The sequence below is a fragment of the Crocuta crocuta genome, unplaced genomic scaffold (genome assembly GCF_008692635.1).
Source record: "Crocuta crocuta isolate KB4526 unplaced genomic scaffold, BGI_CrCroc_1.0 scaffold59, whole genome shotgun sequence".
Taxonomy (NCBI): Eukaryota; Metazoa; Chordata; class Mammalia; order Carnivora; family Hyaenidae; genus Crocuta; species Crocuta crocuta.
The window spans coordinates 1,817,167-1,841,617 of NW_027551578.1; the positions used below are offsets into that span (position 1 = coordinate 1,817,167).

Here is a 24,451-nt window from a genome sequence, read left to right on the forward strand (position 1 = left end):
AAGGCCGCTCTCGCTTAATGATTTTTTTGAAATCGTTAGCCAACAAGTAAAAAGCAAAGGATGAGAATCTCTGAGTGGCTTTTTTTGCTAGTTGCTAAACGATCACCCCGAAGTCTTACTTGGTGGAGGCTCATTTGCAAGGGCAAATATCGACTGTTCTGGAGGAAATGTTGGATTTACTTTCAAGTGTGTATGTTAGCCAGAGCTTGGTGGAGGGGACCAAGGCCAGTATTGACATTTAGAAGGCTTGGTTTTACAAACACACAAGAGTGATATGTGATGAGCATATTGGCTGCATGTGAAAGCTGTTTAGAAATGGTTGGGTGGTAATATTTGCAGAAGAGCCTCCTTGTTCGTATTTCATTTTGTTTTAAATCTACACAAAGTCGGCAGCTCCATGGGAATTTCCAGAAGCATTAAAATTAACGAGGCACATTTGCTTTTGGGAAATATACCCTCAACATAAAAGTTCCGGTAGGATTAGAAACCCGGAAAATTTTACTTCTGCTCTGTTTAATTTGGATTCTCCTCAAGGGCTATAATGATGTTTAGGAGAGACATAGCCCATTGGACTTTCACATCATAAATTACAGACAGCCGTTCACCTTCTGCTGAAATTTTTCACATTCATTTAAAATGTGATCTAAAGGCAGATTGCTCACAGGGAAGGTTTCATTTAATAGGACTTCTCTTTAATTGTGTAGTTTCATGTACACCAACAGATTTTTTCGTATTCCATGAGCAATATTAATGGCACAGTAACATTTCTGTTACTTAACTAGTTACTCAGCAAAATATGGTCATACCACAAAAATAACTTAAGTCTAGTACTGCTTTGATCATTAAAAGATACCTCACTGTCAACTCCTGGTCGTGATGTGTTTGTACCAATGTGATCTTGCCTTTAGGTCGGCATGGACAAAGCCCTCAATCAGCTTTCTGTGCCTTTGGGACAGTTACGAGAAGAGGTTCTGGTAAGTCCCCAGATAATGTAACACAGTGTGCCGGAATGCGTGTGGTTCTCGTTTGGCTTCTCGGGGAAGAATTTCTTTCATCTGTTAGGTTCCTGGTACAGTGGTTGTTTTCTAATAGTTTCACGATTATCACATTTTGCCTTCAGAAAAGTCGTAAATGATTTTCTTTGTTTGCATGTGGCATTATGACCTAAGACACATGGTTGATCTGATGAAGACAGATGCTCAGAGTAGACAGCTTTAAGCTGTCGGGGGAAAGGAAGAATATTTTCAAATTCAACTTATTAATGCCACCTCACTCATATGTAACTGGTTTCCAGCTTCTGAATGGCTTTGAACAGTTTGTAATTTTTTAAGTCTCCCCCCTTCTCCCCCACCCCCCCAACAGTAATGAACATGCAGCTAGGTTCCTAGACTGGTCCTCGAAAGCTGTGTGATCCTTTGTGTACCTGAAGAATGATACAAATGTAATGTAACCTCTAATATTTCTCTGAGAAAAGCCCCTGCTGTGGGAACAGGACTCCCCACTCCAAGCCGTTGGAGATAGGAACTCCCATGTGGCGAACAGCGGAGGGGGACTTGGGGCACCACTGCCAACAGAAGACTGTGCTGGCCTGTCCTCCCCCACCCCCCAGTCTGGGTTGGATGCCCTGACTCCTCCCCTGCCCCATTCGGATGCGCCGTCATGAACCTGGCGCCCTGCACCAGCCTCTCCTGGGTGTGTCACCTCCAGCTCGAGTGGCCTTGTGCACCATCCCCTAAGACAGCGCCTGGCACCTAAGGAGATGCTAGAAGTAGAAGATCTAAGGGAAGGCACGGTGCGTGGGTAGAGCTGGAAAAGACGCAGAGTGCCAGAGACGTCAGTGCTGAGAAGCCCAGAGGAGGCGGGAGAGGATTCATAGAAGAGGGAAACCTTGAGCCGGGCCTTGAGCTGACGAACACTTGTCACTGCTTAGGTCTTGTTTGAATGTTACAAATTCTTATTAAGGTGCTTTCCCCTGGAATGGAAGAGTGATGTTTGTGGTCCACTCTTGGGCCCCACACCTGCTACGGTGTGTCTTCCCCGCCGCCTCCCTGCTGTGCTCTCCCTCCCCCAGCCCCACCTCCCTTGGGCCCTCCACTCTTCTCCGAAAACTCTCTCCCCGGAGGTAGATTTGCTCTGCTGACTGCACTCTCGAGCACACAGGCTCCCGTCCGGCCTCGCCCCTGCCAGCACCGCGTCCCCTCCCTTTTCCACAGCCGTCTTTATAGCCACTTTTGTCCTAAGGAGCCACAGACCTGACCTTCCTTTCTGACCTTCCCGGCTCAGAGACCAGATTCTAAGAGATTCTAAGGTCTTTAAGGGATAAGACTGTCTGTATCTTCATTTCTGTATCCTCATACGCTGTGACAACAGCTGACACCTAGCAGGTCTTTTATATGTTTTTTGAGTGAATTAATTCACCTTTCTGTAGAATTTTTGTGATTTGTCCAGTTTTTTCCAGTTGTTTCCATTAACCTTTGTTTTGGCTCTAATTCCTGTCTTCTAGTTGGCTTCATTCATTAGCTTCTGGACCTATTTTTCCACCTGTGAGCCCTCCCTTTCTCCGGCCATTCTGTTCTTCCTCCTTGATTCCTAATATTTCCAAACAACATTTCATATGCTACCTCAGTGCCTCAACATTTTCTAGTTCTCCAAAACGTGTGGAGTCTCATCTAAAGACCGTATCTGAGTGAAGTCTTCCTGAGTTGAACCCCCCCCTTGTTTCTACTTCTCTCCAGAATGAAGCCTACAGCGCACCCGGGCACACACCTGGCCAGCCCTGAGCCTGTCCACACTCACACCTTCTTACCTTTGTCTTCTAAAGACCCCCTCTCCCTGCCGTGGCAGCGTGCACAGTTTCCCACCCTTTTTCCAGACTCTTCTATACTTTGCTTCAGATTATCTGTCCTCCACTCTGACCACCCGTGACATTCATTGTATATGTATTATTGTTCTCCTGGCCGTTAATCCAGTGTGACCCTGGCTTTACGTCACTTTGCCTCCAAATCACGAGTACCCTCAACAGCAATGTGTCTGATGGTTTGTATTGTTGTCAGTATCTGCATAGTACTGGTCTGCAGGTATTAAGTTCTGTGAAATTAAATTAAATGCGTAAACTTGATAATGTTACAGAACAGTTTCTACAGTACGCTCTGTTTATTCTTTTAAAGAGCCTCAGGTCATCTGTCAGTGAAGGAATCCGGGCGGTGGATGAACGGATGTGTAAGCAAGAGGACATCAGGAAGAAAAAGGTATCCCTCAGGAGGTTCCCTACACTACGCGCCGGCTAAACCCTCTCCTCGCGTCCCCCATGCTTGTTAGTGCTGCGCAGCTTTGTTTTCAAGGCCCCTTTGCATGCACATGTTACGCTTTATAATGTCACGGTATCTACTTGAAATGATAAGACAGAAATTTAGAGGTACCCACATGGTCGCAAGATCCCTCACTTTTTCCAGAGCAAGAAATAATAACAACTGATGTCAGTGAAGCACTTGGTGGTTTAACAGTCATGTATATTGTCTGCACCCCTATGAAGAAATATCCCTATTTTAGGGACTATGGTGGAAGTGAGCTTTCTAAAGCACACTCCACATTCGACTGCAGGTTGGTTGTTTTAGAGAAAGCAGTGTGTTGCTGTCTCATTCTGCCACGTTTGTTTCCTTTTATGTTTTCCCACCTTTAAATTCGCCTCTGGGTGCACTGCCTTTAGTGTTCAGTGGTCCTGTATTTTAATTTTTTTTTCTGATCTTTTTCTTTATGCTCTGGTTTTAGCTCTTTTTTTTTTAAATTTTTTTTTTAATGTTTTATTTATTTCTAGGAGAGAGAGAGACAGCGTGAGCAGGGGAGGGTCAGAGAGAGAGGGAGTCACAGACTGAAACAGGCTCCAGGCTCTGAGCTGGCAGTCAGCACAGAACCCGACGCGGGGCTCGAACCCACGAACCGCGAGATCATGACCTAAGCGAAAGTCGGACGCTTAACCTCCTAAGCCACCCAGGCGTCCTTAGCTCTTATTTCATTATTATTTTTTAGATCCCAGTTAGTTAAAGTATAGGGTTATGTTAGTTTCAGGTGTGCAGCATAGTGATTCAGCACTTCCGCATGTCAGCTGGGGCTCATCACAGCAAGGGCACTTCTTCGTCCTCGATGCCTGCTCAACACATCCCCGAGTTTATTTGTGACCATAGCGATGTCAGGGCAGAGTTGGAGCTAGGATTCCAGACTTCTGACTCTATCCAGTGTTTTGTACGTGTATTCATTAGCATATTTTTAAAAATTTACTTTTGAGAGAGGGTGCAAATGAGCAAAGGGCAGAGAGAGAGGGAGAGAATCCCACGAAGGGCAGAGAGGGGGCAGGTGTGGGAGAGAGAGAGAAGTGGGGCTTACCGGAAGTGGGACTCGAGCTCACCCCAAGTGAGGCTCCAACTCATGAACCGTGAGATCATGAACTGAGTCAAAGTGAGATGCTTAACCGACTGAGCCAGCCAGGCGCCCCTTTTAATCTCAACGGGGAGAAGCCTATTTTAGAGACTTTCTGTCTATTTCTCCTCTACGTCTCCTCCCAGCTTTTGTCCAAAGAATTCATGTGGTGCATTTCTGGACAAGACTGTAAGCTTCATTAAAGCAGGCATTTTTCTTGGTTTATTCACTCATGTGCCCACTGTCTGGAAGAATGTCTGGCTCCCAGGAGGGGTTCCCAGGTGCTCTTTGTTTAATGGATGACTTTGTACATTTTATTTTTTTAAGTGGGGCGCCTGGGTGGCTCAGTCGGTTGAGCGTCCGACTTTGGCTCAGGTCATGATCTCACGAATCGTGGGTTCGAGCCCTGCATCGGGGTCTGTGCTGACAGCTCAGAGCCTGGAGCCTGCTTCAGATTCTGTGTCTCCTCTCTCTGACCCTCCCCTGCTCATGCTGTCTCTCTCTCTCTCTTTCAGAAATAAATAAAACATTAAAACAAAAATTATTCTTTTAAGGATAAGAGTTTTTATAATGTCCCTCAACCTTTTGGTAGTATTTGTAGCATAAAATGTCTTTAACGAATTGACACTTGGGCATATAGGTATATCATACACATGTAAACTGAGAGGCTAGACATGATCAGAAACTGAAAAGATGAAGAAAGGACCATAGAAAGATAAATGGACTGCCCATAGAGAGGTTCAGGATGAGAAAAAGAAGAAATAAGAGTACAGAGTATGAGAAAGCAAAAGTCTAGGGTTTTTTTGTTTGTTTGGTTTTTGTTTTTTTCTATTAATTGGCAATTGAATATTCAAATATGCTTGTTCCAGAAAACCAAAATTAAGATTTGCATTCTTGGGAATCCAGAGTTTCGTAGAAATATTCAAAATGTAGGATGCTGTATATATTCAAAGTTGACTTTTGGTTTTATATTTTCCTGCACTCAGCATGGGAAACAAGATGATTAAGATCAAACATTATAATGACTTTTTGTTTGCTTAATTTTTATCTTTATAGATGTGTGTGTTGAGGCTTATACAAGTTATTCGGTCAGTTGAAAAAATTGAAAAAATCTTAAATTCTCAAAGTTCTAAAGAAACATCTGCACTAGAAGCAAGCAGGTAAGTTTTTTTATTTTACTGAATAGCACATAAATTAATACTTCACATCCAGTTTAAATATTGGTTTTGTTGTGTTTTGTTTTGTTTTAGTTAGAATTCATTTCTGAGTAAGAAGAAAATCCAGATCTGTAGGTTAACATTTTGGAAGGTAGCCCCAGGAGAGTGTGTGAAATGGTAAAGTTTGTAATATGTCATTTTAAACGTTTTGTGGTCAGAGGCCCTGTAGTTCCAATGGGGTCAGAGGCAGTGCGCCTCCAGTTTGGAATCACTTTCCCTGAGACCTAGCAAAATCCTTGTTGACCTTCCAGGTACAGCATTCATCTTTCTCGCATTTTCTCTAGACACGCCCAGGGTGTCAGCCATTGATGTGTTTTGCACTAGCATTATGTCGTTAACGGAAGCCGTACAGGACACGTTTAGTTGAACTTTACGAGCAAGAAAGAAAGAGCTTATGAAATAAGAGAAAGATGACAGCTGTCTTCATTATCCTGTGACCTTGTTAGTGTGAATTTTCAGTCAGCCTGGTAGATGAGGGTCTCGGGAAATGAGTTGTTAGGGCACATTGGCACCAGTGGGACGCGCCGTAGACCCGCGGGAGGAGCACAGGCTTGTCCCGCATGTACTGCCCAGCAGCCCAAGCGCGGGTCCTGCGGTGCCCTGTGTCCCCTGAGCGTGAGGCTGACGGCAACTCCACTTGCAAGCTTGTCTCAACCCCTGAGAGACCCCCAGCTGCCCCTGGCCTACATAGGCCCTCGTCCTTAGGAAGTCTGGGCCTAACAGGAGCCTTTTTTGAAATCACGTTGATAGCTGTTAACATTTTCCCATGAGTCATGCAGGATCATGAGGCAAAACCACCCGAGGCCAAACTGCATATGCCTGTAGTTCAAAGGCTTCGTCCCACCACAAAGGCTGGTTGGATTTCGCAATTTTAGAACTAATGTTTTTAATTTGGAAGGGTCCATACGCGCCGCACCTCTCCTCACGTGGTAAGGAAGGGAGACGTCCCAGAGGAAGGGGTTCTCGGGCCCCAGGCCCCTGCCTCCTTTCGTAATCAAGGTGTGTGAGTGAGTCCTCCCCACGTGCCGTGTGCTTCTTCAGCGCACTGCCCTGTGCATCCGCCCCTCCTCTGCGTGTGTCGGAGACCCTGGCAGTGGCCATGCCCACCAGTCTAGGGGGCCCTGTTTGTCTTCAGCCGCTCTGCTTTCCTGCCCCCCAGCAGCGCTGACAGCCCCTCCTGCTGCATTCTCCTCGGCCTCTGACGCCCTCCTTGCAGTGTCCTTTCTGTTTCTGCCCGTTGCTGCCATGTTCCTTTCTCAGAATCCCCTCAGTGGTTTCTATTTCTGTGATACTGTTCCCGGCAGCTCTGCCTTTAGTGTAATAGACGTGATGCTCTTTCTTGCTCGGAGTCACCTTTGAGGGGTTTTTTCTTCCCTTTGGAACAGCGGCTTTGAGCTGTAGACAAAAGAAGGCCGGAGCCATGTTGGTGAATAGTAACTGCAGCTTGCTTGCTAGGCCAGGGAACGTGGAGCTAATCGATAAATAAGAAATCCACGCTAGGCTGTTCAAGTGAGAGATGAGGCTTCGGGTTTGGTCACGCCGGGCACTTTCCGTCTACACTGGCTTGGGCACTGCGGAAACAGGACTGGGCGGATCGCTGCCGGTCTCCCTGTGGTGTGTCCTGTTTCCTGATGGTATGGGTTTTTCCCCTCGCTGTGCGTTGGCCTGTGCGTCGGCAGAGGTGGGGTGCCTTAGAAAAGCCAGCAAGTGCTTCAGTGCCTTTATTGTTTTCTTCTTTTACTATTCGACTTCCTCTTGAGCGGTGTTGATGCTTTACGATGTGATTGGGGGCACGGGGGACGCATTTATTGCACGTGGTCACAGATACAAATGAATGTTTTCTCAGTAAGGACCCAGAGCATGTGGAATGCCCTTTCTGCCCTTTGGTAAATGTAAGTTTAAAAGTAAGCTACTCTGAGGTACTTCATTTATTGCTGCAGGAGGACCAGTTTTATTTTATTGAAGAGGCCACAGGATTTGGTGCCTTAGATGTATTAGAGGTGTTTTGGAAGGAGAGAGACTGAGGCAGGTCGAGAAGAAGAGGATTCAGGTATGAATGATTCAGGACAGGGCGCGAGAGAGAAGGGGTGAGAGATGAAGACGTAATGAATGGGAGAGCCTGAGGAACGTGCTGGAAACACGCAGCTGCACCCACACTGACCCGGTCCAGCCCCTGCTGCGTGTGCGGGCCCTGTGGCTGGGAGCAGGCAGTGGCAGTGGCTTGTACATAACAATCTCCCCACCACACCTAGAATGTGCTACACTCACTGCTTGTCGTGAAAATTGACGGTGCGGAAGGTACATTAGCTTTCACCTTGTGACGAGGGGTCTGTGGGAGAATGCTCCAAAGGAAGTTACGACACGGTGGGCGCTGAAGCCTGACTGTTGCTGATTGGGTGATAACAGTCTCTTGGAAATGAAATAACTCTGGGAATTGTCTCTACTAGCCCACTTTTGACTGGACAGATTTTGGAGAGAATTGCCACAGAATTTAACCAGTTACAGTTTCATGCAGTTCAAAGCAAAGGCATGCCTCTCTTGGACAAAGTAAGACCAGTAAGTGTTGGTTTAGATTTTCACAGTTTGCTCCTTGGGAATTTGCTGAATGATTTTAGTTTAATCTCATACTGTCCCTGATCATTGTGGCCATACAGTATTTTGAAGCTAGCTTTGAATTTTTTCTTTCAGTTTTTGTTTCTGGGGACCCTGCTTTTTTTTCGTATCGTGTTAGGTAGATTTTGCGTAAAGACAAGCATATTCTCCAAATTATATGAGTAAAATTAATTCTGAATTTCATGTAACTTGACACATTATATGATGTGGTCAGAATTAATTTATCCCAGGCCCTTGGCTGGGTTTAAACACGGTTGTCAGATTTACTCTATAGCCTAATAGGAAGATAACTTTTTGTCATATCTTTGATGAAGCGAAGATTTACTTGTAAAGAAATTGTAGAGAAGAGGTCTCCCTGTTAACTCTCCAGAAAATGTTGGTATTTTCATCTTACGTATATTCTAGTAGAATAAGAGGCTTATTATATATATATATCTTTGAATTTTTAGAAATCGCTCCTCCTGGAACTTTCTTCACAGCTGTTTTCTCTTGCAGCGGATAGCTGGCATTACAGCCATGTTGCAGCAGTCCCTGGAAGGCCTACTGTTGGAAGGGCTCCGCACCTCCAGCGTTGATATAATACGGCACTGCTTGCGGACCTACGCCACGATTGACAAGACGCGGGATGCCGAGGCATTAGTGGGTCAAGTTCTGGTGAAACCATACATGGATGAGGTGTGTGCACTCGTTTCTTCCTTCAGACACCCCTAGGGCGTCTGCTCTGACTTGGGTTCTTCCTTGGGTGTGACCAACCGGTCAGAGCTCTCTCTCTGTACGGATTCTCACAGTCACCGCACTGTCAGCTGTAAGAAACGGTCGGTCCCGCTGGTTACAGTCATCATGATCTCCAGTATTCTCTAGCGATGGCATGGCCCAGGGATCACCTTAATACCGTGGGGGTGAGGGTCTCGCCTAGGGAGAAGGTACGGATCAGGACGTTTTCAGGTCTGTTTTAGGGTGTGTCAGTTGTACGTCAGTGAAGTTGTGAAAAAGTATTTTTGCACCGCTAGGGTAGCGGAGTAGGACAGTTAGGCTGAGGACCCCTCCGCAGTGAGCGTGCCTGGTGGCAGAGTGCGGACAGCCTGGTGGGCTTGGAAAGTCTGGGAGGGAGGTGTCTTCACAGACTAGATTGGACCTACGTGTTGAAAACCATGGTGGAGTTTGCCAGGCCAGGGAGGTGGGAAGGAGGGAATAGTCGAAGGCAAAGGGCTTCTATGGGCAGATTAACAGTGTAGTATCTTAAATCCGGAACTTGGTTACCCAGTACCCTTCAGCTGTCAGGGTAGAGTTAAGTTACAGGCAGCAAGTATATCCTGCCTTTGGGGAGCCAGAACATAGGTCGTATCATACGGTGTTGCCAACAATTTCCGACCTAGACAATGGCAAGTTCCGTCTGGTTCAAACTGATAGAAGTCATAAAGCTGTGTTTGAAGACTCCCTCACAGTTACCAGTCAGTGTGAACGATCTTCCTGACCCCGTAAGAGTAAAGCTGCTCCACGCTGTGACTTCAGGATGAAAGTCTTCCATTTTTAAAATGGGACAGAATCCTTTTGGTAAAAGTGAAATGTCAGGATTAATTTCAGTAATCCTCTCAACGTCATTAGGATTACTAAAAATAAACGATCTGTCGATTCCATGTGTGTAGCCTGTTACGTTTCCTAGCTATTTCTATGGGCGTGTAAAAGACCGATTGCCTACTTTATGCTTTATCAGTAAGTGAAAATATTTTAGTCGCTAATTTATGCCCTTTTCATTGAACTGAGTCTAATGTACTAAGTTAAGAAAATATTTTAAGTTTCAGTGGCATATGAAATGGACTATCGCCACGTTTGTATTCTAAGCTTTTCCTTTACTTCTTGACTCTCACCTTTCCCACAAAAACATGAAATAATAAAGTAAAAGAAGATGTGTTTTCTTCCATCATTCTCTGTCTCAACCCTTTTCCCTGATCTGGTGGTAGACGGCAAGGCCAAGGTCAAGACAGCACAGAGCTGCTGTCAGACACAGTATTTTGCTTTCAAGCTCAGACAGGAAGTAGATGAGTGTGTGTGGTGTTTCGGCCTCAGGCCAGTCTCTGCCACCCAGCCTTTGTCTCCCCCAGGGTCAGAACTCTGTCCCCTAATCCTAGGAGCTGGTGTTTGGGGTGGCGGTTATTTACCTTCTGTTTAAGAAAGCATGTCAGTTGGGGAGGAGGGTGGACATGAGGAATTGTGCTTTTAAGGATTCCTCTCTTCTTTTCTCTGTAGTATATAGTTCGTACTTTTCTTTTAGGTGCTTTTAAAAAAATGATGCTCCTTTTGATAGGTGATTGTAGAACAGATTGTTGAGTCTGATCCGAATGGCCTTCAGATCATGTATGATAAGCTCCTGGAGTTCGTTCCTCACCATTGCCGCCTTCTTCGAGAAGTCACGGGAGGGGCCATCTCAAGGTAACTTAAGCTGCTGTACTTCCGCTCAGCCCAGCTCGGCGGCGAGTGTGCCCAGTAGTTCCCAGTGCACTACTGCTTATGGGCCGTCTTGTCTGAACTGGGAACGTGGGCGCTTTCCTGTTGAATTGTTACCAATACCATGAGGCGGATGTGGAAACTAATAGTAGGAGCTCATCTTGGAGGCTGCATTTCTCTGAATCCCAAACCCCTACCTTTGCCTTCTCTATACGTTTTCCTTAACCAGGTTTGAAATCAAAATTGGTTTCCTTCCATTATTCTGAGGTCTGTAAATATCAACTCAGCTGAAGTCAACAAGTTTTGTTTTGTTTTAATTTATTTGGAGGGAGGGAGGGAGAGAGAGGGAGAAAGAGTGAGTGAGCGAGCTTGAGAAGGGGAGGGGCAGAGAGAGAGAGAATCCTGAGCAGGCTGTGCTCTGTCAATGCAGAGCCCACGCGGGGCTCGAACTCAGGAACCGCGAGATCATGACTTGAGCTGAAACCAAGAGTCGGACGCTTAACTGACTTGTGCCACCCAGGTGCCCGTCAGCTTAATTCAGCAAGTTTTGTGCTAATTGTGATTAAGGTTATCTTCAGTTTCCCCTCCCTCTTTTGTTTCATTCCCATGACTTTCCAGTTCTGCTTCATAAATATCCCATTCTGTTTCACATATTCTGGCCCAGGCCTTTGTCATGTTTTCTTTGGAATAACAAGCTCTCCCCTCCTGGCCTCCTTGACTCCACTTGCCCCTCTTCAGTGCAGCCCTCGGCTGTCACATCTGCCCGGAACTCTGCCGCCTTCATAAGTCTTTAATGGCTTCTCGTTGCTTACAGAGGAACATCAGCCTTCTTTGCACAGCCCGTGAGGCCCTTAATGCTCCAGTCCTGATGGTTCTTCACAGTAGAACTTCCTGCTATGGAACTCCACCGCCTGCCCCATACCTCTGAGGTCCCTGGCCAAACAGTAGCACTTGACCTTCCCTCACACAACTTGTACAGAAGATCGCTGACTTCACAGTGGTTCAGCTTAGGATTTTTTTTAATGTTTTTTATTTATTTTTGAGAGAGAGAGAGCGAGAGAGACAGCATGAGCGGGGGAGGGTCAGAGAGAGAGGGAGACACAGAATCCGAAGACAGGCTCTAGGCGAGCTCAGCTTAGGATTTTTTGACTTTAACGATGGTGCAAAAGCGATACACATTCAGCAGAAACCATACTGCAGATTTTGAATGTGGATCTTTTCCCAGGCTGGCAATGGGTGTCCGCTCTCGTGACACTGCACAGTGGCAGCGGGCACAGCTCCCAGCCCGCCGTGCCACCATGAGGGTCAGCAACCGACACACTTACACCGTTCGGATTCTCACTTTCAATGTGGGAGTCAGCGAGTTACGCAAGCTAGCCAACCCTTCATCGTAAAATAGGCTTTCCTGTGGGCTGCTGTGAGCGTTCGAGCACATTGGAGGTGGGCTGGCCTGGGCTCTGATGTTCCGTAGGTTTAGTGTATTAGATGCATTTTCGGCCTATGATATTTTCAACTTGCGGTGGGTTTATTGGGCTGTAACTCCGTCACGAGTCAAGGAAACCCTGTGCCGTGTNCTTCACTATAGTAAGATGGCTTGGTAGCCCTTGCTGGACAGTAAGGCATGGCTTCCTGGACAATCTGTCTTTAGATAAATTATCTAAATTATCTATCCTGATAATTTTTGCTAAGAAGGAAAATTATGAAAGCTTTTATCTCTATTTTAATTTTTAAAAAAGGCTTTTTAATGTTTGTTTATTATTTTTTTTAAATGTTTTATTTATTTCTAAGAGAGAGAGAGAGAGAGACAGCGTGAGCAGGGGAGGGTCAGAGAGAGAGGGAGTCACAGACTGAAACAGGCTCCAGGCTCTGAGCTGGCTGTCAGCACAGAGCCCGACGCGGGGCTCGAACCCACGAACCGCGAGATCATGACCTAAGCGAAAGTCGGACGCTTAACCGACTAAGCCACCCAGGTCCCCCTTCCTGTTTGTTTATTTTTGAGAGAAAGGGAAACACAGAATCCGAAGCAGGCTTCAGGCTCTGAACTATCAGCACAGAGCCCGACGCAGGGCTCGAACTCACAAACCCCAAGATCCTGACCTGAGCCAAAGTCAGACACTTAACTGACTGAGCCTCCCAGGCGCCCCTTTTTTCTTTATTTTTAATGCCATCATGTTAAAACCCAATTTCATATCACAACTTAGCTACAGAACTCCCAGTTTTGCTGAAATAAGACTGTATATCGGGGCACCTGGCCAGCTCAGTCAGAGGAGCGTGTGACTCTTGATCTCAGGGTCATGAGTTTGAGCCCCTCGTTGGTTGTAGAGATTGCCTAAATAAATAAAAACTAAAAAAAAGGCCAAATATTGAATTGCTAGCTGCCGTTAAAGAAAATTATCTTAAAATTGAGCATTGAATTACTCAATATACAACAATCAGAGTGTAGTCAGTGAGATGGCATTTACCTAGAAGTTATTTTTGTGTCTTTAAGTTCAAGAGAAAACTTAAGGAGTCTGTCTTACTTATGTATTTACTTAATATATTTAACCCCTCAACACAGCACAGTATGCTAGGCACAAGCCTAAATGGTTTCCAAATATTAGCCCACATAAAGGGCCTATGATGTCCATCCTGTCGTCTCAACTTAAAGATGAAGAAAACAAAACACAGAGGGTAAAAGGCCCATGATTTGAACCCAGGTACTCTGGCTTCTGAGTGAATGCTTTTATCTCAGTGTTGCCTCTCATCTAAGTCTGTGAATTAGAAATCCAGAGTCCAGCCTTTTGGTAAAAAATGTGAAATAGGGGCGCCTGGGTGGCTTAGTCGGTTGAGCGTCCGACTTTCGCTTAGGTCATGATCTCGCGGTTTGTGGGTTCGAGCCCCGCGTCGGGCTCTGTGCTGACTGCCCTCGGAGCCTGGAGCCTGTTTCAGTCTGTGACTCCCTCTCTCTCTGACCCTCCCCTGTTCACGCTGTCTCTCTCTCTCCTAGAAATAAATAAAACATTTTAAAAAAAAATGTGAAATAAAGCATGGATAAACCAAAAACATGAATGTGACAAGTTTTTTTTTTTTTTAGTCAGGAATTGTTCAAGATTTTACATGGAATAGTCATAGAATTTGGGAACTATCTTAAAGATAGGTTAATCTTCACCAAGCTGTTAGTAATTGGTAAATTAGCATAATTTGCAGGGCTTTAGAGCTTAGTGGTATTAAGATTCAGTGCATAGAGGGGTTCACCGTCCAGCTTTGGCTCAGTCATGATCTCACGGTTCGTGGGTTCGAGCCCCCATATCAGGCTCTGTGCTGACAGCTCAGAGCCTGGAGCGTGTTCTGGATCCCGTGTCTCTCTCTCTCTCTCTCTCTCTGCCCCTGCTCCACTCACACTTTCTCTCTCTCTCTCTCTCTCTCTTTCTCTCTCAAAAAAAAAAAAGACCGAATGCAATGATTGCTTTTCTTGTGTTATTAGACTACTTCTTTTCCAAGACTGAGTGTAAATATGATAGCCTATTTGAGGGGAGAAATCCTATCAAGCCAATTTGATGTAGGAGTTTTGCCTTATCCTTGACACCAGCTTGCTCTCCTGTGTGATAAGTATAGGAGTCAGAATACAGAAGACGTTCAGGTTCAAGGTGAGACTGGGATCCAGGAGTAACATAGAAGTTTGTGGCTATCAACAAGCTAACTGACATACAGTTAAAAAAAAAAAAAAAAAGGGTTGAAATAAATTTTAGGCTGAGGAACTTCAGTTAAAATACCACGATAGAATTTTGTCCCTTGTAAACAGGAGGGTACAGTGTTATCTGACTGAAGCATTGCTCTTATCTTACAGTGAGAAAGGCAATAGTGTTCCTGGATACGATTTTTTGGTGAATTCTGTCTGGCCAGAAATAGTACGAGGATTAGAAGAAAAACTGCCTTCTCTTTTCAATCCCGGAAATCCTGATGCATTTCACAAGGTACTTTTCCTCCATCGTCTTGATTCTTGACACTAACCAGAGGCTTGCGAATAATCATGCTTTCTGCACAGCTTCTTTCTGTGGTTTTTCAGAAATAAAAATTTGAGTTCATGAGTGAGCACGTCCTTAAAGTACACAGAATGTTTCACCCAAGGATTGGTCTCTGATCCTGTTGGGATTATAGACTATAATTTTAAATGTCTAGTAAAATTCAGCCTAGGCACAACTGTGACTAGATGTGTTCGTTATTTTCTCACCTTTTAAAAAAGATCCTGAAGACCATTAAAAGCCAGTCCCTCTGCAGTGGTTTTCCATGAAAAATTAGGTTTGCTGATGCACACGGTGTAATTTGAAAGGAAAACAGAAGGTATTGATCGGATTTTAAACTCCTTGTTAATTCGTGAAGTGGTGAGAGGCAGACAGTAAGGTATGGTGAGCCTGGGGCCTGCTGGCCTTCAAAACAGATTCGATGGCACATTTGGAGTCGTATCATCGCAGAAATACCACTTCCCTGTTCCGACTAATCATTCAGCATTACGGTACGCAGAATAAGGTGATCACGTGGTATCAATCTCAGTGACTTGTGGGATAGTGATTTTCATTATTTTAAAAAATAGGGCTTTTACAAACAGATCCCGGAAGCAGAATGATAACCGTGGCCTCAGGCATTAACCGTTTAAGATCCTTTACGTTTCACTGTACTCTGGAGTTGTGCCGATCACATTACGCTCAGATGCTTCGGCTCAGAAAGGAAACCTTCCCGCAGCACTTTGACCTTAGAATTCAAAGCACTTAATGTTGCCGGGTCTGTTTCCAGCAAGCATAGCATCGGTCAGTTCCTTTCAATAGATGCTTTCAGCTCTCAGGCTCACTGTGTCGTACTTCTCACGAGGACAGAGCTATTTTGTGTTCCTTTAGCGTCTCCTCGTGCAGAGGTCTGTATACCTCTGTCCCCAGAGGATGGAATACCTTAGTAGCAACTCCTCACACCTCGACCAGTCAGTTGAAAGAAATGAAAAGCCTGTAATGTTTCGTGAACCAAAATTCCTGCCCAGCGCAGACTTGGGGATGTTCCGGTGAATGGGTGGGTGTCCCAAAGGACATGGAGAGTCACACGTGGTCCCCATAGAGCCTGTGGGGACTGGAGGACCCACAGAGGAGTGCACAATTTCTAACAACTGCAGTTCTGCCCTGCTGAGCGAGCGGGTGCAGTTTCTGCGGTTTCTTAGCTTTGTCTTTGGGTAAATTTTCTTAAAATCATAACAACAGTCATTACCTGGGTGGGTGGTTTGTGGGTCACATTAAAGGATATAGTTTGGGGGACAGCACGCAGGTGATGAATGTTAAGGAAGCTTCAGCCACGGCTCTTCGTGGTGGCGTTAGCTCCGTGTCTGTTGGCGTGCTCTGCGGTCTGTGGCAGTCCCGGGATCGCTCACTTGCTTTGGTTCTTGCCTTTTAAAAATGGTCTGCCCCTTCAGGAGTGACATTACATCCCTTAATTTACGGTCTCTTCCAGTTCCGGTGGACTGGGCTAGGGATGCCCTAGAGGATGAGAGCGCTGGGTTTCCAGGGTGGCCTTGCCACGTAAAACCTTGGGCATGTCACCGAACCGCTTTGGGCAGTGCCTGATTTTCAAGTCAGGACCTCGGAAGGACGCTCTCTTCAGGTCTCTGTCAGCTCCAGAAACTACGCGTCAGTGCATTCCCCATCTTTATCCTGATTACAGGTTTCCCTGTATGTACCCGTTTCTGGTCAGTTTGCTCACAATGAAAATTCCCTCTCTTCTTATTTTAGAAATACACCGTAAGCATGGATTTTGTGAGAGCGTTTGAGCAGCAGTGTGGAACACAGGCCAGCGTGCGGAGATTAAGAGCACATCCCGCCTACCACAGCTTCAATAATAAGTGGAACTTGCCTGTTTATTTTCAAATAAGGTCAGTAATTTATTCCTTCCTCCCCATCTCTGGCCTTCCGAAGTAGGAAGGGATTGGAGTACTGGTTCAGGGCATCGCCTCCAGTAAACAGTCCTTTGAGATCATCGTACTGTCCTTGGGAAACAAGATCTGAAGTGGGAACGAGCAGGAAGTATCAGGATTGCCTGCGTTCTCGTTTGCGTGCCAGAAAAACCATTTGGTAATTAAAGGTCTGAGAACGCCCGCCTTGGACGGAGGTGGGTTCCAGCCCTGCTCCGTCCCCTGCGGCGTGTCTTCATTCACCACAAGCAGGTGGACAGTAGGGGCCCCGCAGCGGCACCCTGTCCGGTTTGCCCTTTTCACCACCCTCTTTGCTGAGCAGAGGCCTGGCCCCAGTCTGTCGTTGGCTTCTCTGTACCATTTTTTTCCTTAGAGAGAGTGGGGGAGATGCACCGCCTTAACTATCCTTCATGGCTGGTTCCATCATTCCGTTGATATGAATCCTCGTTATTCTTTGGCTTTCTTTATAATCTTTGACATTTGTTTTCTCTACTCTGGAAAATGGTGACACTTCCAACAGATGTCGTGATGGTACCACGTATGTAAATGAGTGCCTTGATAAACTGTTGGGGGAAATTTAGGGTAAACTCTTAGCAACATATGTTCTGTTAGGAAAACAGACAAAAACAGCCGTTTTTGCAGTCTTGAGCAAGGTCATGGTAAGTTCCTTCACAGAATGACATGAACTGGAGCGTTTTAGTTAGGATGGTCTGTAAAGAGTTGTAGGCTTTTTGTTTAAATGGCTGAATGCTTTCATTTGTTACAATGCGGTCCTTTTCCCTAGAGTTCTGAGGGAAAATTCCGGAGGGCGGGGGGGGGAGTATATTAGGATTAGGTACCTTGATTATAATTGCAATTGAGAATGTATGTAATCAGCTTCTGATAACGCAGTCGCAATTATCAGAACGTTAGTGATGCGCCCTCTCTCATACCACGCTGTATTTTATGCTTCATTTGCCAACGTGACATCACCACGTAGCTTGTCTCTCGGTAGGAAATTAAGGATTTGTTCTTCTAAGGTGTTCATGGACTGCGCTGGAGTGGTTGTTAATAGGGTAATCACGATCAGCCCAGGACAAGAAGCCCTTTTGATTCAGGAGCAGAATTTTAAAAAGTGACATATTAATTGACAATGTAAGACTGCAGTAGAGGGGCGCCTCAGTGGCTTAGTCGTTTAGGTCCAACTGTTGATAATTGGCTTAGATCGTGATTCCAGGATCATGGGGTCAAGCCCCATCAGGCTCAGCGCTGAGCATGGAGCCTACTTGAGATTCTCTCTCTGCCCTTCTTCCCTGCTTGTGTGGTCTGTCTGTTTCTCTCTCTAAAATTAAAATAAAATTGGGAGTAATACACACACACACACGTATATATAGACAGATGACTGCACTAGGGAAGAAACATCTCCGATTTCTTCTGTGGTCCAGTCTGCAGTTAGATTGCTTTAGACGTCCAGTACCATCACATCACACAGTCCTGCCTGCTGCCTCCCAAACTCCTCTTCCTAGTCGGTTCCCCAGATCCCGTGACCCCACCTTTGGGGATCCCGCACTGTCGCGCCCCTCCACCCCCACCCCAGACCTGCCCTCCTGGAGCTCTGGCGGCCGTTTTGGGCTCAGCCAGGCCCGCGACAGCATAGCCGCCCCTCAGCTGCCTCTCACAGGACCAGCCGAGCTAGGTTCAAAGTCAGTCAGTTCCCCGAAAGATTTTGTACCTTCAGCGGATTTTAACAGTAATCAATCCAAAGGATTGATCAACTTTTCTTTGCAAACCATTATTTTAAAATTTGTGAAATTTTTAAAATGACGTTTGAGTTACGAAGTGTGGAGCTTGTGTTTCCTATGTTTGTTTTTCCATTTAAAAAACTAAATTCAAGCAGTACTTTGTAGGACTGCTCTATTGATTTTTACCAGGGGTCACACTATTTACTCTGAGCGGTGACCGAAAGTTCCACAAACATGACTAGGGTCAGAGTTACATTGCTGTCGGATTCACTTCAGGGTCATTTAAAGGAAACCTAAAAGCCCATGGGGTGCACTGTCATGTGTCTGGAGGGAGAAATATGAACATTGCTCCCTCGGGAAGAAGCTCACGCCCCCAGTCTGACTGTGTGCCTGTGTCCCCATCATCTCAGGAACCAAGATGGCACTTCCGGCCAGCCCCGTCGGAGAGTGCACTTGAGCCCCTCACTGTTCCTGATGCCCTGCTGGGCCTTCATCTCACTTGTTCACATAGGCGTAGTTAGAAAGCAAGTTTAGGGGCGCCTGGGTGGCTCAATGGGTTAAGCCAACTTGACTTCAGCTCAGGTCGTGATCTCGCCGTTCATGAGAGGACAGCATGGAGCCTGCTTGGGATTCTCTCTCATTCTCTCTCTCTCTTCCCCTCCTCTGCTCACGCTCACTCATGCTTGCTCGTTCTTTCTCTCAAAATGAATAAGTAAACTTAAAAAAAAAAAAGTTTACGACTCAGTTTCTCACAAGAAAGTAAATGCAAATGTTACCCAAATGGTCTCCAGTGCAGAGAGCTGGTCGCTACCCAGAGACTAGGCTCAGACCGTGAGATGCCAAAGGCTAAGTTCTCCATCATCTTCAGTGGAAGTCTTTCTAGAACATTCTATAACCCCCAGAACATTCATCGTGCACGTATTATATTCGGTACACGCTGGACATACCGTGTATCCTCCTCAGTGATGTGGGCTCTCTGCGACACCGACATGCTTTCCCTTTGCCCCCGAGCACGTGTGTGCAGAGTAGAGACGTGCCCCGTGACGCTTCTGACACCACCAGGCGAGATCGCGACGTCCGACACCATTATCTTTGCCGCTCTTTTTTTTTACTGATGCGCTTTGGGGCGATTGCATACCTGTGGCATGCACGAGGAATAGATCTAGAGGCCTTCCCCCAGCCCAGATTTAAGAAGGTAGGAACGTTCTGCTTGGGGTCGCCTTCGTTACAGGACTAGGCGCTAGGACTAGCGGGAGCCGGATGGCATCACACGCACACGCACCAACTCCACCGCGGCTTCTTGGGCGTTTCCAGAGTAGCCTCACGCTTTTTGCCGTTTTCCGCGGACAGTAACACGTCGCCTGGGTCCTGGAGGTTAACTGCCAGCACAGCTGCGTGAGGGGCTGCTGCTGGGCTCCCGGCCGGGGAGGCACAGCTCTGCCAGGTGACCTGTGTAGTGTCACTGTCGTGAGTGTGTCCACTTGGCCGCACGGTCTGACGGCCGCGTCGAGGCGTTGAGGTAGCGGACTCCGGCGGCATCCGGCCCTGCCGACTTCTCCCGCCAACGTCCTTCTGGTCAGCAGATGAGCACACAGAACTTTGTGTTCTGTGTCTTTGCTCCCCACCGATTACATTTGTTCTTCTCATTGGTCCCACATTATAGAATTTACGGAACCACTTCCTTACTGGGGGCCACGCAGGTTGCTCCCGGGTTTTCCCGGAAACGAAGCCAGGTTAGCTCTCGGGCCTTTTTGCTATCAGCGCTTCCTCTCTGGAATTGGTGTAGGTTTTGAAAAAAGCGGCGTGAGGGGCCAGAGGCAGACACCTGGGGCCAGTGTGCTGTCCTGGCTGCAGGCGTCGCTTGTCCCTTCTCTTTCCTGGGCGCGGGGTCACCGTCCCCATTTGCTGCCATTCTCAGGCTGGTCTCCTAGGCTCCCTTCCCTACCCCACCTTTCTCCCTCCCGCTTGCCCCCCCCCCCCCCCACGCCCCCCACCAGCGGGCTCCCTGGGCAGTAGGAGGGAGGGCTCCTTTCCTTCTGGGGAGCGGGAAGCAGCCAGCTCTGACAGTTTGGGGCGGCCCAGGGTCTGGGGCTCTGGGCTGTGTTGCATGTTAACAGAGGGTGACGTGCTGTCCCTTTCACCCTCCAGACAGATTCCTTAAGCTCCGTCTCTGAACTGCTCTGGGAAAACGTATGCTCTAAACAACCCAGAATGCTCAATTAGGGAAATTCATCTTGAGCGATGTCAGCACGTATGGCTGGCAAGGGAATTAACGGGTGACAGGTGTGCCGGGGAAGGTCTGACGGCAGAGGTTATATGGTCAGGACACGATGCCACACGCACAGCCTGTTTAAAAACACACTGCTTTCGTGTCACAGAGTCCTACAGCTGTGCCCACATAGTTATTAAAACAGAGTTCGGTGAGCGGACGGTGCGCTGCCCGGTGGTCCAGCTGAGACCCAGGAGGACGGACCTGGGGAGTGGTAGCACAGATGGCTGGTGGCAGTGCCAGCAGGGCTGGGACCAGACAGCACGAGACACTTAGCCGCACATGCGGCTGCTCGCGGCGACTTTTCTCACACTGCAAACCAATCTGAGCCCAGCCTTCCCATTCCTTACTTGAGGGACGTTTCCTTTCTTTTCCTACGGCGGCAGCGCCTGTGGCTGTGAGGTGATGACACCCGACCACAGCCACATGGGACTTGCCCGACGCTACTTCTTGATGGAGGTTTAACTGGGTGGTTTGTTTAGTTTGAAAAGCATGGGGTTGGTTGTGATTCCAGTCAGCTGCAAGTAACAGAGAAATCTACATGACAGTGGCTTAATCAGGAGAAACGTATTCCTTGCTCAGTTTTAAAAAATGGGAGAGTAGGCCTTCTGGGGCCGGCTGGGCACCTGTAAGAGTGTCAGACTTCGGGGCAGGCCAGCGGAGGAAGGGAGGACTGGTAGGTACCGGCGCCCAGCAGCAGCATAAACCCTAATCCGTGTTCTTGTTTTTATCTCAGATTTAGGGAAATCGCAGGATCCTTAGAAGCAGCACTTACAGACGAATTGGAGAATGCCCCAGGTAATTTCCGTAAAGTGATCAATGGCAAGATGTCACTCAGGGCATCAGTTAAGCTCAGCACTTACCCAAGCTTTCATGTGCTCAGGGTACTTCCACCTTCTGTTTGTTGTATAGTACGTTAGACCTGAAAAACATAGCTCAACCTCTTTCTTTTTTTTTAAAGAGGCTAAAAGCAAGTCTTTTGGTTCATAGAGCTGCTTTATAGAAGAATGGAATGTTACTCAGCCATAAAAAAGAACAAAACCTTGCCATTTGCAATGATATGGATAGAGCTAGAGTGTAATGCTGAGTGAAATAAGCCATTTGGACAGAGACAGATACAATATAATTCCAGTTGCATGGTGGAGCTTTAGAAACAAAACGAATGAACAAGGAAACAAACCAAAGCACAGACTCTCAGATAGAACAAACTGGTGGTCCCCAGAGGGGAGGGGGCTGGACCATGGGTGAAATAGGGGATGGAGACAGTACACTTACCTCGAGCAGCGAGTAGCGTATGGGATTGTTGAATCGCTGTATTGTGCACCTGAAACGAGCATAACGCTCTATGTTGACTACTCTGGAATTAAAACAAAATTGAAACTAAATTATTTAAGAATATAAGAAGCAGACCTCATTTTTGTTTCTGAATATAACACATCAAGGGGATCGATCAGCTCTTTTTAGTCACACCTGGCCTCCATCTGCTTTCCTCCCGAGCTAAGGCAAAGGACCAGGATGGCCCTTCCCTCCTAGGGAATGATTCACACCGAAGGCTCCTGCCCCAGGCCTCCTGAGCCCTCGGCCCCAGTCCTGGGACCCTGGGCAGGTGACGGTGGTGGGTTGCCAACATATTTGGTTTCCGTAACAGCCTCGTGTCATACAGTCACACCCAGGGGCCACTCACATAATGTCCAGCTATTTTGTAGCCACGTAGGCCTCCGGGCTGCTCCACTTAAATTTCTGCTCACTTGTGTGTAGCCAGATCAGCCACACTGCGCTGTTTTAGCTTCCAAGATGGTTTTCGTCTGTCTTTGCAAAACATGGTCCTAGGTGACTGACTTCTGTGTGGAGCGTGTTCCCGGTAGGGGAACGGAAGAGCAGACAGATGCAACAAGACAGATTCAGAATTGAAGCTGCAACCCTTGCAAGTGACCCGCTCCAGCTTGTGTTTGTGACTTGGTGTAAAATAACCGATTAACAAGTGATTTCTGAATATCGTATGTGTTCACTATGTATCAGACATCCGGGAAGAGGAATTGTGCAAAATCAGGAAACACGGTGCCTCGAAAGGTGAAACGTGGATTATGGCTGCTTTCTTTGCTCTTGAATTATGCTTTGGAAATACTACAATTTGGCTGTGCATTGCCTGAGATTCTTTACATGTCTGTTTTTTTCTCCTTAGCTGGCAGTGCGTTTTGCCTTTTGGCTTCTCACAGAACGTGGAGCAGCCTTCAGAGGTGCTGGTCAGATGAGATGTTCCTGCCGGTGCTGGTGCATCGTCTCTGGAGGCTCACGCTGCAGATTTTGGCCCGGTACTCCGTGTTTGTTAGGGAGGTGAGGGCTGGCTGCGCAGCTCATCCCGAATCACAACCATTTAGAATTCAAGAGGGGGCATCTCGGTGACTCATTTGATTAAGCGTCCGACTCCGGCTCAGGTCGTGGTCTCGCGGTCTGTGGGTTTGAGCCCTGCGTTGGGCTCCGTGCTGATGACTCAGAGCCTAGAGCCTGCTTCAGATTCTGTGTCTCCCTCTCTCTCTGCCCCTCCCCTGCTCGCACTCTGTCTCTCTCTTAAAAATAAATAAACATTTAAAAAAATGTTAAGGGGCACCTGGGTGGCTCGGTCGGTTAAGCATCCAACTTCAGCTCAGGTCATGATCTAGTAGTCCGTGGGTTTGAGCCCTGCGTTGGGCTCCGTGCTGATGACTCAGAGCCTAGAGCCTGCTTCAGATTCTGTGTCTCCCTCTCTCTCTGCCCCTCCCCTGCTTGCTCTCTGTCTCTCTCAAAGTAAAAGACATTAAAAAACATGTTTAAAAAAAAAAAAAGAATGAAAGAGGGACACCTCAGTGGCTCAGTGAAGCATCCAGCCCTTGATTTCAGCTCCAGTCATGATCTCAGTTTGTGGGTTCGAGCTCTGCCCTGTGTCAGTCAGGCTCTACTCATGACACAGAGCCTGCTTGAATCCCTCTCTCCCTGCTCCTCCCCTGCCCACACACACTCGCTCTCTGTCTCTCCCTCTCAAAATAAACATTTTTTTTAAATGTTAAAAAAAAAAAAAGAATTAAGGAGGGACACCTGGGTGGCTCAGTCAGTTAAGCATGAGATCCTTGATTTCAGCTCAAGTCATGATCTCAGTTTGTGGGTTTGAGCCCTAAGCCAGGCTCTGCTCTGATGGCACAGAGCCTACTTGAGATTCTGTCTTCCTCTCTCCCTGCCCCTCCCCTGCTCTCATTCTCTCTCTCTCTCAAAAATAAATAAACACTTAAAAAAAAAAAATTAAAGATCCTTTCATCTTTATGCATGGAGCTAAAGGCGCTAAGACTTCTAAAGGCCAGGCTGTCACGAGAGGTAATTTGGAGGACAGCAGTCAACTCTTTTCTCAAGTTTGTATCCAGTGTGTGTTTCCTTTTTCTTCCTGCCGCTGTTGCCTGTGTGGGCCGTAATTATCCCCTCAGTGCTTCCTCTTATGGAAAAGCACTGTCCTGACTAGCTTGCTTTCCTGTCTCAAGGCCAGAGTCTCCCAGGTGCCTCGAAATTAAAACAAAGATACTCATTTTAATGAAAATGAGTAGAAATAAAAATATGTACGTTTTAATAGTATTCTGAAGTTGAAAAAAATCATATGATCATCGAGACTAAAAGGTAATGATATTAGTCAACCTTTCCATCATTTCAGAATACGCTCCTCTTCTCCTCGCCGAGTACTTGACTCTATTAGGTATCCACATGCCTTTGGAGATTATCAGGTGTCACGCTCACAGCCACTGTTGTGCCCGATTCGCGAGTTCCCAGAGACCTCCAAGGAGCCGTTACCAATGCGAATACAAAAGGGTCTTTATTACAAGCTCGA

The 24,451-nt window shown here is 46.9% G+C and overlaps 1 protein-coding gene across 2 annotated transcripts in view; it reads left to right on the plus strand.

Annotated features, from left to right (window-relative positions):
• The window catches only part of COG2 (component of oligomeric golgi complex 2), a 45,488-nt gene that overhangs the window by 12,385 nt on the left and 8,652 nt on the right, over positions 1-24,451 (plus strand). For both annotated transcript variants that reach the window (XM_077751647.1, XM_077751648.1), the window contains exons 3-12: positions 909-974; positions 3,168-3,248; positions 5,470-5,573; positions 8,078-8,186; positions 8,739-8,918; positions 10,549-10,673; positions 14,515-14,641; positions 16,436-16,575; positions 21,341-21,402; positions 22,787-22,938. In XM_077751647.1, coding sequence (XP_077607773.1) covers positions 909-974; positions 3,168-3,248; positions 5,470-5,573; positions 8,078-8,186; positions 8,739-8,918; positions 10,549-10,673; positions 14,515-14,641; positions 16,436-16,575; positions 21,341-21,402; positions 22,787-22,938 — 1,146 coding nt within the window. The remainder of the gene's footprint in view (positions 1-908; positions 975-3,167; positions 3,249-5,469; positions 5,574-8,077; positions 8,187-8,738; positions 8,919-10,548; positions 10,674-14,514; positions 14,642-16,435; positions 16,576-21,340; positions 21,403-22,786; positions 22,939-24,451) is intronic.